General features: G+C 38.1%; 1 protein-coding gene across 2 annotated transcripts in view; it reads right to left on the reverse strand.

The window, feature by feature from the left end:
• Window positions 1–14727, reverse strand: part of LOC127647060 (inositol 1,4,5-triphosphate receptor associated 1-like) — a 50000-nt gene that overhangs the window by 10447 nt on the left and 24826 nt on the right. For both annotated transcript variants that reach the window (XM_052131138.1, XM_052131144.1), the window contains 12 exons: window positions 12511–12617; window positions 12320–12384; window positions 11528–11701; window positions 9171–9248; window positions 9009–9064; window positions 8684–8740; window positions 5692–6165; window positions 5455–5533; window positions 2992–3115; window positions 2855–2885; window positions 602–742; window positions 219–350 (listed from right to left, as the gene is read on the reverse strand). In XM_052131138.1, the coding sequence (XP_051987098.1) occupies window positions 219–350; window positions 602–742; window positions 2855–2885; window positions 2992–3115; window positions 5455–5533; window positions 5692–6165; window positions 8684–8740; window positions 9009–9064; window positions 9171–9248; window positions 11528–11701; window positions 12320–12384; window positions 12511–12617 (1518 nt within the window). The remainder of the gene's footprint in view (window positions 1–218; window positions 351–601; window positions 743–2854; window positions 2886–2991; window positions 3116–5454; window positions 5534–5691; window positions 6166–8683; window positions 8741–9008; window positions 9065–9170; window positions 9249–11527; window positions 11702–12319; window positions 12385–12510; window positions 12618–14727) is intronic.

A 14727-nucleotide genomic window follows, 5' to 3' on the forward strand; every position in this document is an offset into this window, starting at 1 on the left:
CATAACACTTCGCTAAATCTATCACAAACATTTCTTATCTGTTGGAAAATAAACATTCTCGTGCCCCTCTACTCCACAGAGACAAAGGCCAGTTTTTTATGAAAACAACATGATGAGCACTTTCATCATAAGCTTCTACTGCAAAGTTGAAATGGGGGGCAGAGAGGGACCCTCGGTAGCTGACAGGCAGTGCATCCCAGCTATGACGTCCAACTTACCTGCCGGACAGCTCCCACCATCTCAGCCCTGCTGGAGAGGCGGTTGGTCAGGCGATGCAGGACAGGGATTGTCTCTATGAGTTGCTGGTAAGACTCCCTCTGCTCAACATTCTGCCACAGTGATGGAGTGTTCTGGAATGGGACGTCAACAACAATAACAGTTATAGTACAGTTATAGTAGAGCTTAACTTTTACTCAAACCAGAATATTCCTTATATAAATTAACTTTTATTTTATGGACCTTGGTGTAAGAAAAATGTATTTTGTTGTTGTGTTAAACTAATGAAATTCTTCCAGCACATGAAATGAAAGGGAGCATATTCTGCATTTCTTTCATTCTGAATTTCTGTGGACTGTTGGCCCTGTTTACATTCCCTGCTGACCTTCAGAGAGCATTTAAATTCTTCCAGTTCCTTCTCCATGTTTTCCTCAGTCAGGTTGCGCTCTCTTTCTGCCTGTTTCAGCCGCAACTCCAATGTGTAATTGTCATTGCGGAATGCCAGTGACAGCTGCACAAATGTGTTCTGCAAGAATAAGACGGAAAAATTTTATTTATCACCCACACTAAGAGACACCAACACACCAATTAATGACAAGATGCAGAAATTCACTGTGAAACTACTTATCATTGTGAAAACGCTTGTCATCGACTGATGCAGTCATCAGTTACAATCAGTTTTCACCAGTTTACAAAGTCAGTAAGTCTCTGGCAAAGTGGAAATCATGAAGAAAAATACATCTCATTCATCACCATTAAATTTAAATGGGTTATATAGGCTTAAACAGTCAAATTAAACCTACATTTTCCTTTAATTGAAATTAAAATGTCATGTTATAATGTCATCACTGGCATTTCTGTTCAACTCCATTGATTTCCCGCTTTTAAAATAGTTTTACTGATCCCTGATCTTTACTTTAACAATGAGAACTACTACCAACTACAATCAATTACTCATTGGTACTTTACTGTAACTACATATTTAGCATTGGGGATATAGTATTAAAAATATATACACTGGTGGCCAAAAGTTTGGAATAATGTACAGATTTAGCTGTTTCGGAAGGTAATTGGTACTTTAATTCACCAAAGTGGCATTCAACTGATCAATAAGTATGCATATATTAGGTCAAAAATGGTAAAAGATAAACAGCTATCTCTAATAACTCATCAGTCAATCATTGTTTTGAGGAATTAAGGCTATACAATGATTGAAATTGCAAAAAAACAAGGACAGAAAGAGATGTGGAAGGCCAGATGTACAACTAAACAAGAGGATAAGTACAGCAGAGTCTCTAGTTTGAGATATAGATGCCTCACATGTCCTCCGCTGACAGCTTCATTGAATTCTACCTGCTCAACACCAGTTTCATGTACAACAGTAAAGAGAAGAATCAGGGGTGCAGCCTTATGGGAAGAATTGCAAAGGAAACGCCACTTTTGAAACAGAAAATCAAAAAGGAAAGGTTTGAGTGGGCAAAGAAATACAGACATTGAACAACAGATAATTGGAAAAGAGTGTTATGGATCTGAACCCCATTGAGCTTTTGTGGGATCAGCTAGACTGTAAGGTGTGTGAGAAGTGCCCAACAAACCTATGGCAAGTGCTACAGGAAGTGCAGGGTGAAATGTCACCTGAGTATCTGGACAAACTGACAGCTCGAATGTCAAGGATCTGCAAAGCTGTCATTGCTGCACGTGGAGGATTTTTTGATGGCAACTCTTTGAAGTAGTTTAAAAGTACCCATTTCTTTCCATAAGAGCAAAATTAGTACATTATTCCAAACTTTTGGCTGCCAGTATATATTTAGCTAAAACATTCAGGTACAAATGGGACAATTTCCTGAGAATGACCCATTACTGTTATAGTCTATATAAAGGCTATTAACAGAAGATATACCGAATGTAATAGTTGTCCTTCGAAATACACTTGATGTGTTGCTACACATTGCAGGGCATTTATTTAAAAATACAAACCATTGTAACACATACAAACCCAATTCCCTATTATTACACTTATGAAGACAGTGTGCTTTTAAGTGCTGGACCTAACCGGAGCAGGGCTGAGGAAAGCAGTAATAGCATTTGAACTATATGGTCAGGTTCAAAGAGTGCAGCGGCAGAACAGCAAGTATTGTCTAAACATTAGAGAGGAAAATCCGTCCAGCCCTTGACCCTCACTAGCGTCATCCTGGGAGCAGATTGTATCCACAAAAGCATGTTTGTGTTTCCTCGCAGGGGACAGGAACTCACTAATGCCCATCAAATTGCCATGTCCTTAACCAGGCTCAGGAGAATAGATAGTGCCATGGCCTTCACATACATAACAAAATAGGCATATTCTGGGAAACACTGTTCTGCTCAAAGTCGAGCTGTGACTCAATTATGACCACCTAATTATTTCAACACCCCTGGATTGCATATTCTTTGGCTAAATATTATATATTAAAAAGCTAACCTGATCAAAACAGCTATGATTTCCCCTCTGTGAGGACGTGTTTATCCAACTTTTTACTAGCAGGTGGGCCCATTTTATCCTCCTCTCTTTTGCTGGCACAAACCACACATTCTGAACATTCACATTCAGAAACCACAAGTGTGTCTTAATTTGTTTAATGAAACTCAAGAAAATACACACCTCAACTTCCTTCTCTGAGAGCGGAGGAGCGCTGCAATAACAAAGCGGGGGAACAGAAATATTAAGTTATTTTTGATAGATCTGGTATTATTATTGAGAACTGATCAATCCATTGATGGTTTTGTGATGATGCGCACCAGCCAGGTAAACCTCTGTGCAGTTTCAGTTTGTGAAGCATGATGTCTGAAATGTTGGGCATCGTGTCAGGTTTTTCTCTCATCTCTTCTACACTGGGAGAACTTGTGAGCAGAGAGGGTGGACCTAAGAGATAGACATGTTAACATGTAATGCAACAAATTCATGTGTTTTGTTAATTGTGACACACATGGTGCCACCTGGTGGTGTATGCATGTAGCTAAATCTCAAATTAATGCCATAGAAACTACTGTATTTGAAGAGTGTGGAAAACATATAAAATGGGCTATTATTTTAAGGAGGTTCAGGGTTAAATACAATTTAAGCTCTGCTGAAAATAGAAATCTGTTGAAGAATAATTTTGACTTAACCTTCGGCTTGTAAAAAACAAGTAAACATTGTGTTTACAAGTAATGCACTTATAGTGAAGTCTATGGTGGAAAGGCAACACACCAATATAACCAACACACCAATATACACTTTTTTGAAGCTAACATGAGACTGTTGATTATTCATTTGCATACTTTTTACCATCATAACCATGCAAACCCAAAAAACCCTGTTGCTTTTGCATGATATGGATTATTTCAGTTACACATAACCAGAAGTTCATCCAAGAACAGTAGTTCCACTGCTATAAGCAATTTAGATAAACTTTATACCTCAGATAACACACATTTGTGTACAGAATAATTCATATAAATGCTTTAACAACAAAACCATCTGCATTTCTGCTTTTAAACCACAAGTCATTTCTTGTCCAAGAAATATCCATTATAATTGCATCACTGTAAATGTCAGTTTTTGTTTGTTTGTTTTTTGCAACATTTCTTTAATGATTACTATGCATGCAACAGTGCTGGGTAGAAAGCTTTAAATGTAGTCTGGATTATGTACTCAGATTACCAAAAAAAAATTCATGGACCCCGTTTACACCTGGTATTAAGATGCATTTTTGATGATCCAATTGCATGTGGTCAGCACTAAATACAGGTGTAAACGTGGTCAAAAACGCATGTGACCGCATTGCATTTCATGTGTAAACGCTAATCAATCCTTAATGCGTCCCAGCAGCAGCGAAGAGCCACCCCTCACCTGTCAATCGACCACTGTGCTAAAACAAGAGATGAAACTATGCAAGGTATATGGTAATGGGTAAAGATGAGTAAAGATGCTGACTACCACCCCTGGAGTCGCGAGTTCGAATCCAGGATGTGCTGAGTGACTCCAGCCAGGTCTCCTAAGCAACCAAATTGGCCCGGTTGTTAGGGTGGGTAGAGACACATGGGGTAACCTCATCGTGATCGCTATGATGTGGTTTGCTCTCGGTGGGGCGTGTGCTGAGTCGTGGATGCAGCCATGTCTCCGCGGAACGCACTCAACAAGCCACGTGATAAAAAGTGCGGACTGACGGTCTCAGACATGGAGGCAAATGAGATTCGTCCTCCGCCATCCGGACTGAGGCGAGTCACTACACCACCACGAGGACTTAGAGCGCATTGGGAATTGAGCATTCCAAATTGGGGAGAAAAAGGAGAGGAAAAAAAATATACATTTGGTAAGTCTTTCAGTGTTTTCAACTGGAGTGGGGAGGGGCGTAATTGCACATACAAACCTGAAACTAGCCACCAGCTATTATTACACTGAAGATTATGATAAGTGGTAATCCACACATAAATGACGATCCAGTTGTATCAGTTTGGTAAAGTTAGTTGAATAGCTTTTGTACTCGGCTTTAAATATGAATCCTACATGAATGCGCTTTTGCTTTTGTGACAACATTTGGGATGTTGATTCAAAAACATAACTGGTATAATAACATTTTAGGTGGCTTTTTTATTTGACTTTAAAACAGACAAATAGTGATTAAACTACACAAAAGAATCAAATCAATTCTCATATTTTGATCCAAAAGTACGTTTTCTTTTATGCCTTGAGGCAAAATTGTGTCAAACTAGTTTTAACTTATTCTCCTCAATTGCATGCGCCATCTAATAAACAAGAATTAGGTTAGAAGTAATCCAAAAGTAATCCAAACGCAAATAGATTAGATTACTTTAAAATGTAATCCCAGATATTATGTTACTGACTACAGTATAATTTAATTTAAATGTCATTTGTAATGAGTACCAGATTACAATGCAGTAGTAATCTACCCAGCACTGGCCAGCAATATGTGAAACACAAAAGAGAAAAAAACACCTGCACAACAAGCAAACAAGTCAAAAAGCGTTTGTGTGTTTGACCTGACGAAGACCCATTCAGGGTTGAAACGCTGTCATTAAACTGGAACGTAAGCAGTGTGCCAGCATTTCCCTTTATTTTTCCTATGGATTTCAATCTGTCACTGTGGACCTGAATCAATTAGATGGGTGTATACTACCCAAAGTTTATTGAAACACAAAAGTTAAACTATAAGCTCATGCACTGATGTTTGAATCACAAAGATCAAATTGAAAGATCACCTCGCTCCTGCTCAACTGTTTCACTCAGGTTAGGAAGCTTTGAACTTGAGATACTCTGGATGCGTATCAGTTTGTGTTCCTGGAGAATGAGGAAAAAGTTCAAATGCAAACCATTAACTACTTTTTATGAGTATTGCATTTACTAAATAGAGGATGTAACATTCCCATCTCATTTGCTGCCAAATCGGCACAAATCTTGCATGTTTACCTAGATGGCCAAAAACAGAAAAGGATTACCTCATGCTGTTTGGAGAGTTTTGGAATGTTCCCGGGTAGCACAGGAAAGTCTTTGTACCCGGGGGACTTAAATAGCGACTCCCTTGATGTTTCAGAGGAAGAGGGACTCTCTTCTCCTTTGGGAGCTGCATTGCGCATGTTCATTGAGCCCACTGTGTCCCAGGAGATGGCTCTCATCAGAGGTGGGAAGGCTCCTATGGTTTTGATTTCAGCCGTACATGGGGCTTGCTGAGTGGGCAGCCGGGGGACGGGTTTGGCTACCCCTGTGGCTAGCGATTGATTGATGCCACGGCCAGGAGTCTCCTCTTTTTTCTGGGCTGCATGTTCAGAGTTCTTTCCCTGATGGACTGGGTTCTCCTTCTGAACCACAGCGGGCACTCTGGCTGGTACAGCGGTGGCATATCGCGGGCTTAACGTGCCAGAAGACACCTTTCGCTTGTCACTGGGCTTCCACTCTACGAGCCTCGTAAAGCTCTGCGGTTGAAATATACACATATAACAGTCTTTTTAGGATAAATGTGATGATTATGCACAAATTTAAGACAAACAACAATTCTAATTGCATAAACACATCCTCACACATTTGTTTATGCTTCAATATTTCAAAGAAAATGGATAGCTTGTCTTATATAATAAATGAAGAGGAGTTCACACTGACAGCAGTTTGTAGTGACTAAGCGGCCTGAAGTCATTCATTTTCAATGAGAGTTGGCGTATGGTGAGCAAAATTGACTTTTAATCATATGCAGGATATAAATTAAATATATATATATATATATATATATATATATATATATATATAAATATGTATATATAATTACATTTTCACTAGTTAAAACGCTCATTTTTGTAAGTAACTAGGCTTGCAATTTGTAATGTCATTACAGAAATACCCATGTTTTATAAAACAAATTATAATTTTTTTTTTATTTTAAGTGGTAAAAAACATAATTACCGATATCTATGAGTACATTTTCACTAGCAGAATTGAATAAAGATTTGTCATCCACTCTTAAAGGTGCACTCAGTAATTTTTTTCCCCATTAAAAAAAGTTTACATAAATTAATTGTAATTTTGAAACATGTGAATAAAATCATGACCACTCAGAAATGAGGACTCTAGTCATATCAGTAACCTTATTAAAGCTGTTTTATTCTACATGGGAGGGGCGCCCTCATGGGGGCTGCCATTTTAGAATCACATGACCATCTGAATACTACCTGCTTAATCTCAGTAATTGAGTCTTGCTATTGGACGCTTTCACTCTTGGATTAAATTAATCATAGCTGATTGTGACTAGTGAATTTCTACAATGGCATCTGTAACACAAAACTGTTGATTTTGAATGATGCTGCATCCACACCACTAGGTGTCACTGCAAGGGCAAGATGACAGAAACATAAAGTTACTGAGTGCACATTTAAAACACAAATACAGATATCTATAATTTTGTAAAAGTTTGAATTTCAAAAATAAATTTGAGCTGTGCACATCAAAGCAGTTAAAATCATTGTTTTGACATGAATAATTACATTGTAACTAATGCAAATGTCCATTCCTGATATCAACAATTGAATTACTAGTAAACTAGTGTACTACAAACAATGCACATTTTTTATATCTAGAATTTGGGTTTGACTAGTGCCAATGTTCATTTCAGATATCTGGAAATGGATTGCATATATTATTAAATTGAAGAGTAAGTAAAGATATCAGTATCACTTTACAATAATGTTCCATTAGTTAATGCACTAGGGAAAAAGGTGTTGCGGGCGGCTGAATGGATCGAAGCAGCAGCGCTTGTGTTCAGGAGAATTCAGCCGTGCTTGTTTTACAGCACAAACTGTGCAACATAAAACACGCCCCTGTCATTACGTATCATGAAAAAACATACAGCATTTGTTCATCTTTCTCAATGCTAGTTAATAAAAATACAATTTACATTTATGTATTTGGCAGATGCTTTTATCCAAAGCGACTTACAGAGCCCTTATTACAGGGACAATCCACCCAGAGTAACCTGGAGTTAAGTGCCACAATGGTGTTGGCTGTGGGGCTCGAACCAGCGACCTTCTGATTACCAGTTTACCAGTACTGTGGTTTAGATCACTACACCACCACCACACCACTGTTCATTGTTAGTTCATGTTAGTTCTTTGTACATTAACCAACATTAACAAATACAATTTTTGATTTTAAAAATGTATTCGATAAACATGAAACAATATTAGTAAATGCTGTAAAAGTATTTTCCATTGCTAGTTCATGCAAACTAATTTTGTTAACAAATGGAACTTTATTGTAAAGTGTTATCAAGATATCTTCACATTACAGATATCTGAATTCAACACTGCTACCAAAAACCAAATTCCAAATATAAAAACAATAGCATTTTTACTAGTTATGCACACAGTGATCTGATACAGAACCTCCTTTCAACCAACAACACAGACACTCACGACTTCAAGGCTGCTTGATTGTTGAGAATACCCTTGAAATTCTGACTGAATGAGCTCTCTTTGAAGGAGTTATAATATAGCTGACGTACAAACCTGTGATCACAAGTACTCCTGTGATAGCTGCTTAATTACATTCCTTATTAAGGCAGCAAGTTATTGTCGCTTGTAATGTCAAGCAAGTAATGTCGCTTGGCAACTGTAAAAAACCTAGTTAAACTAATGAAATTCATTACTTGCCGAATTGTTTATTATGATTTATTTTATTAATAAATGTAACTATTTATTGGTGTCTTTTTTCATAGTGCTGTTTTCACAGCTTTATGAAAACAATAATCCATTCAAAACCATGTTACAGTCATTTCACCAGAGTTAAGCGGGTTTTAGGCAATCTGCTACGCATTGTGCCCAAGAATCATGGGAAAATCACTGTAAAGCAAAGCCACACATGACTTATTGCTGTAGTGCATGGAAGAATATGGATAAAAAATGAGAAACGTGAAAAAGAAACCCTGTTAAGGGCTGTATTACAAACCTCCAGCTCTGTTTGACTTGTGTCCCCATGGTCATGGGTTGAAGGCAACTCCAAACGCTAACCACATACACAAACACAAACATTATTTATGTCCACTCAGTCTCTCCCTGAGATTTTTCAGGCAGCATATTTTAGAGTTTATATAAACTGTACTGAGAAAAAAACAAGATAAACGTTTGCTGGTCTAAGCTGGTTTAAACTGGTCTATGCTGCCTTAAAATGGACCAACTTAATCCAGCCAACTAGATTAGGCTGGTTTTAGCTATTTATTTTTTTCAGCAGGGTAGTTCACGTCACGTTACGAAAACTATTTCATGTCACTCACCTGAGTTGTGTGGGGGATTTGGGGACTTGCAGGAGGCGTTGTGCTGACCTCAGGACCTGGTGGACCAAAAACAGTAAAATTATTCAGCTTAGATCAATAATTTGCTGAATTTAAAAGAAGCTCTGGAGGTAAACATTTGACTGAAAGCACTCAGCATGGTACCTAGTGGCGAGAGCACAGAGAAGGAACTGCTTATGGATGGTCTTGGGGAGGAGCATGGCGTTGGGTTCGGTGAGAGTGCTGCAACCCAAACACACTGTTATCCATTTTTGGACATGCACAGAACATCACTGTTTCAAACGTTGAACATCTCTTCGCTTTATCTCTTACACCGAGCTGTGAATACGCTCAGGTCAGTATGCTGTAGAGAGTGTGCAGGATACAGGAGGACTTTTGGCTGGTGCTCAAGACATTTGAGGACACGTAGACGAGGACACGTAGACATGGACGCGATGTTACAGTCTGATAAGCAAGGAAGTCGCAAGAGCTAAAACAACAAGCTGCTTCTGAAATAAACATTCCATGATCCCAACAAAAACAATGACATATATCACTAGAAGAACTGTTTCTTAGTGGTTGCTACATAAATAGAATTTTCCATCAATGTTAAACAATTATTTGAAATTACTACAACATCATCTTTCCATTTCTGAAGAAAATATGAGTGGTGTTTGTGCATGCAAAACTCACTACCACTCTGCTATAGTGTTGTGGGTGGTTGTCATGGCATTCTTATGAAGTTGCTAAGTTTTCCTGAGATTTTGTTTGGAGAGGATTTAGACTTGGTCACTTCATCTGTTTTTACTGACCAGATCGCTGTCCTATCATAAATAGACAAAGTGTAAATGCCCTCCAAGTTATATTTGAGATGGATATAAATTCGATCACTCAAATCACAACATCCATTCAAAACTCAAGTGTAAATGCATCTGGTTTTTCAAGCTACATATTATGTAAACTTTACTCGCCCAAACAGCGTTACGTCCGCAAAGGAAAATGCGAAACACAACAGCTGCTACCGAGTATTTGCATAGGGCTCGTGTCATGCAAAAAATTATTACAAATTAAGAAAAGGATGCACGTTGTAGGAGAGACAGAACTTTTTTCTTCATTTATTTAATGCAGATCGCCACCAAACTGAAACCACTAAACCCTTACAATAAGCGCAACTGATGCACATGACACATCTTACCTGTGACCAGTTTGGGGTAAATAAAAAAAATAAAAATAATTAACTACAAAGGAGTAATTACTTCTCCAAAATTGTAATCAGATTACTGAGTTTACTCATTACTTCATCAAAAAAGTAATCACATTACTAATTACTAAAACACTTCACAGAAAAAGCTTTTGTTTTACCACTCAATGAATTCAATACACTGTCTATATTTCCTTTTTGTTCATTGGCACACGACCTTCTACTGTCACAAAACACAAACATTTGAACATATTAACGTAACTCATGTTTGAAATATATTCTACATATATAATAGTAGTTTCAAATGTGTAACTTAAGTAAAGTAATTTAAAGTAATTCACTTAACTGAAAGTTAGAAACTGTAATCTGATTAGAAGAAATGTAAATGTAATGTGCTACACTACTTTTAGTACTGAGAAATTACTATTATTACTTTCAATTATTTCTATAAATTCTCCTCCCAACCCAGTAGGTGGCAGTATGCATGAAAAATGCATATCGGCAAAAGAAGACGAATGTGAAAGTGAAAGTGGACATTAATAGTAAAAAGGATTTAAATATTGATCTGTTTTTCACCCACACTTACATCACTTCTGAAGACATGAATTTAACCACTGCAGTTATATGGATTACTTTTACTCTTCTTTTATGTGCATTTTGGAGCATCAAACATTTGGTATATATTCACTTGCATTGTGAGGACCTACAGATGTGAAATATTCTTTTAAATATCTTAGTTTGTGTTCTGCTGAAGAAAGAAAGTCATGCACATCTGGGATGGCATTAGGGTGAGTAAATGATGAGAGATTTTTCATTTTTGGGTGTACTATCCCTTTAAGAGCCTACCCGTCTATGTTAATTGAGTGGTGGTGGCGTAGTGGGCTAAAGCACATAACTGTTAATCAGAAGGTCGCTGGTTCGATCCCCACAGCCACCACCATTGTGTCCTTGAGCAAGGCACTTAACTCCAGGTTGCTCCGGGGGGATTGTCCCTGTAATAAGTGCACTGTAAGTCGCTTTGGATAAAAGCGTCTGCCAAATGCATAAATGTAAATGTAAATGTAATGTTCACTAGATAGCTTGGATTTCTCCTTTAATGCAAGTCTATGAGATTTTGTTTTTATTTTCCCCTGGGAGAAGTCTGTTTGTCTAGAACAGTAATAACACATTTCTACACAACAAGCCACATGAGTTGGGGTATCATTCATGTCCATATTACAAATGTCCAAATTGCATAAGTTACAACAACTGATGCTTGCAAATGGTAGGACTAGTAGAACTAGTCATAGATAGTTAGCAGACAGTAGAACTGCTGTTATACCTGTAGGGGACTCAGTAAGGCTAGAGGTGGATCGTCTGCCCCTGCGTTGCAGAAAGCGATCGCTGGCTTTCTTGGCCTCCTCTAGCAGCTCTAGATTCTTCTGACGTTCTTCTTCAGATAACTGCAACTCAGGAAGCGGATCCTTGACCAGATCGATCACCCGTCCCTCATCATCTCAAACGCAAACACACATAATCTAAGCACAGTTGTAATACAGTATACAACAATCTCACACAAACCCCCTGCCTCATCTCAATAAAGAGAAAATAAATAGAAAACAACACGGAAATGTCTGCAAAAGCTTTGCTTACTAAGCTTCCCTCTACAGAAGACCCCCACATAACTGCTTCAAAGTATTAATCAAATGTAAACTAAAGTTACGTGAAATTATTAGTTTAACAAAGCATCTTTATCCTAAAGATATATCTCACACAGTGAGGTCCAAAAATCTGAGACCACATTGAAAATCTCATTTATATCTGGCAACAAACAGAACAGTTTTGGGAATTTGTCAAATGTAAAGCAAAGAAAGGTTATGACATCTATTTATGGCACCAGCACTACTTTTAGGCTTCTATTCAAATGTAGGAAAATTTGTGATTTCAGTCATGCTCAAATCATGCATAATTCAACTTTACACTCAAATTGCTATGCTGATTATACCATTTCGAATGCAAATGTTTTATTACAGAAATGCAAAATAGACGTATTTTCACTAGTGATCTCCTACTTTTGGACCAACTGTTAATCAAAACAGTATGTGTAAACTTTGAGGAATGTAGTTGAACATACCCACTGTGGTGATCGGACTCGAGGATGCAGAGTTTCGGGAGAGGCGAGGTCTTGGGCTATGTGATCTGATGCACACATTTAAAGCCAACATTATACCAACACATTCTCAACTTGAACAGATTCAGCTAAACTGATAGGGTTTATAGTTATTTTGTTTCGAATCTACAACAATGGATCTAAGACAGCGATACCTTGCTTTCTCTAGAGGAAAGGGCTCCTGCTTGCTGGCTTGTCTTGGAAGTACAATGGCTGGTGGAGTCATGGTTACAGTTACCACCTTGCTTTCAACTGGTGCATACTGCAAAAGATACACAGGTTTGCTTTCTCTGGTTAGCTGAAATGTTTGGGTCACATTCTTAGAGAGTACAGAAGCTGCGGTTTTAAATATTGCATCACATGTTTAAAGACTGACACTTTTATTCTGCAGAGCTCAAAAAACGTAGCTAAATTTCCACATGAAGTGTGATAATGTTCATTCGAATAGAGTTGCGGAATTTTCCCATCAAACTAAATGTAATTCTCCTTGCTGCCATGTTACTGTATGTCACTGCTTTGATTAAAAAAGAGTTTGAACTACATTTCAGGTTTGATTAGAGGCCTGTAGAATACAGTAGACAGACAAAGGATATCTATAAAAGCTTCTTTTTTTTTATCAAAGAAGCCAGTAAACTTAGACATTTTCTTTAGCCATGAGTTTATATTGTTAATAAGAAACTGATAGTAGCAAACTTTATATCAACTGGAGTGGTGGTGGTGTAGTGGTCTAATGCACATAACTGGTAAACTGGTAATCAGAAGGTCGTGGTTCGATCCACACAGCCACCACCATTGTGTCCTTGAATAAGGCACTTAACTCCAGGTTGCTCTGGGAGGATTGTCCCTGTAATAAGTGCACTGTAAGTCGCTTTGGATAAAAGCGTCAGCCAAATGCATAAATGTAAATGTAACTGAGAGCAAACTGTGATCATTTTGCTACCACTGCAATCAGACTTGAGGCCGTATAGGACATTTCCAAACTGGAGTATACAGTAGCTCTACTGTTTTAGCCCCTGGACAGAAAATCTCACCTATATCATCTCAAAGTCCAAATACACAGTTTGGTTACTTTAAGTTTGAATTTAGAACTACAGTTTCATTATAAAGTGCTACTGTAACTACTGAGAGTTTTAAGATGATTAATACAAATATTTAATAAATAATTAAATGTAAAAAATTAACTGACAGGATTGCAAAGTGCTCTAAATGCCAAAAAACTCTTCAAATGTCACCAGGAAGTAGTTCACTGACAAAGATTTATAACATGGCACAGTAACAGCAAGTGCCTAAATTGCTGACATGTAGAACAGATCTGCTCCTTGTTGCTGTTCTGTTGGAGGTTGGGCCTTTATTTGTTTGGTCTTTTGACTGGGATTAGATTACTGAAGTTTAATATGATTTTAATGAGGGGTCTTATCTGAGCCTCAACCTTTTATGAGTCGCCGCATGAGTGGATTCTGCTAACTCAAGAATAACACAATAGCTATAATGAAACAACAACCCCTGACAGGCTTTGATGTTCAAACAGTTTGTGCTTTCCAAAAGGAAAATGGAACAGTAAATCTTAATCATGTCCCAAAGCTTGTTCTTACTTGTGTTTAGTCACTGATAGAGAGACATTCATAACATTAATGTTATGAAATTAATCCACATTTTAAAATTTGACATTAAAAATGGGTTCGGATAATAGAGTCTTGAAACAAATTAAAAAAAAACTTCTTAGAAGTTAGACTGGAATATTGTCTAATGGAAAAGATCAAACGATAGGTAAACTGGTGTTTGTGTAACTGGTCCTGCTCAACCCGCTCCGAGCAGGAAATCGATCCGGCGTCAGCCAGCATGGGAAGAGGTTAAAGACTGCAGCCTCTAGCATCAGTCACTAGTGTGCCCATTCAGGCCAGGGGAGTGAGGATTATACTTACCGAACAGCTATCACATATAAGCTGGCTACCGTAACACTCACCCCCCAAACCTCACTCCCATTCGGGTCACGGCACCACTGTAACCGGTCCTGCTCAACCCGCTCTGAATGGGAATCGAATCGGCATCAGCCAGCATGGGAGGCAAGCATGCTAACGAGGAGGCTAAAGGCTACAGCCTCTAGCATGAATCGCTAGTGCGCCTCTTGAGGCCAGGGGAGTGAGGTTTAAACATACTGCACAGCTATCACATACCAGCTGGCTCCCATTACATTTGTTAAACGACACAAAAGCTAGATTTGAATTTAGGTTGCCCACGTAACTTTCACCTCAAAATATATTGGAGAACATGCAGCATCCGTCAGAGTGAGTCTCCGACAAGAGTTAGAAAAGAAATGATATACCACACAGCTTTAAAGTGTAGAATTATTCTTGTTATACATTTAATACAAA

Source organism: Xyrauchen texanus, chromosome 1 (genome assembly GCF_025860055.1).
Source record: "Xyrauchen texanus isolate HMW12.3.18 chromosome 1, RBS_HiC_50CHRs, whole genome shotgun sequence".
In the NCBI taxonomy this organism is placed as follows: Eukaryota; Metazoa; Chordata; class Actinopteri; order Cypriniformes; family Catostomidae; genus Xyrauchen; species Xyrauchen texanus.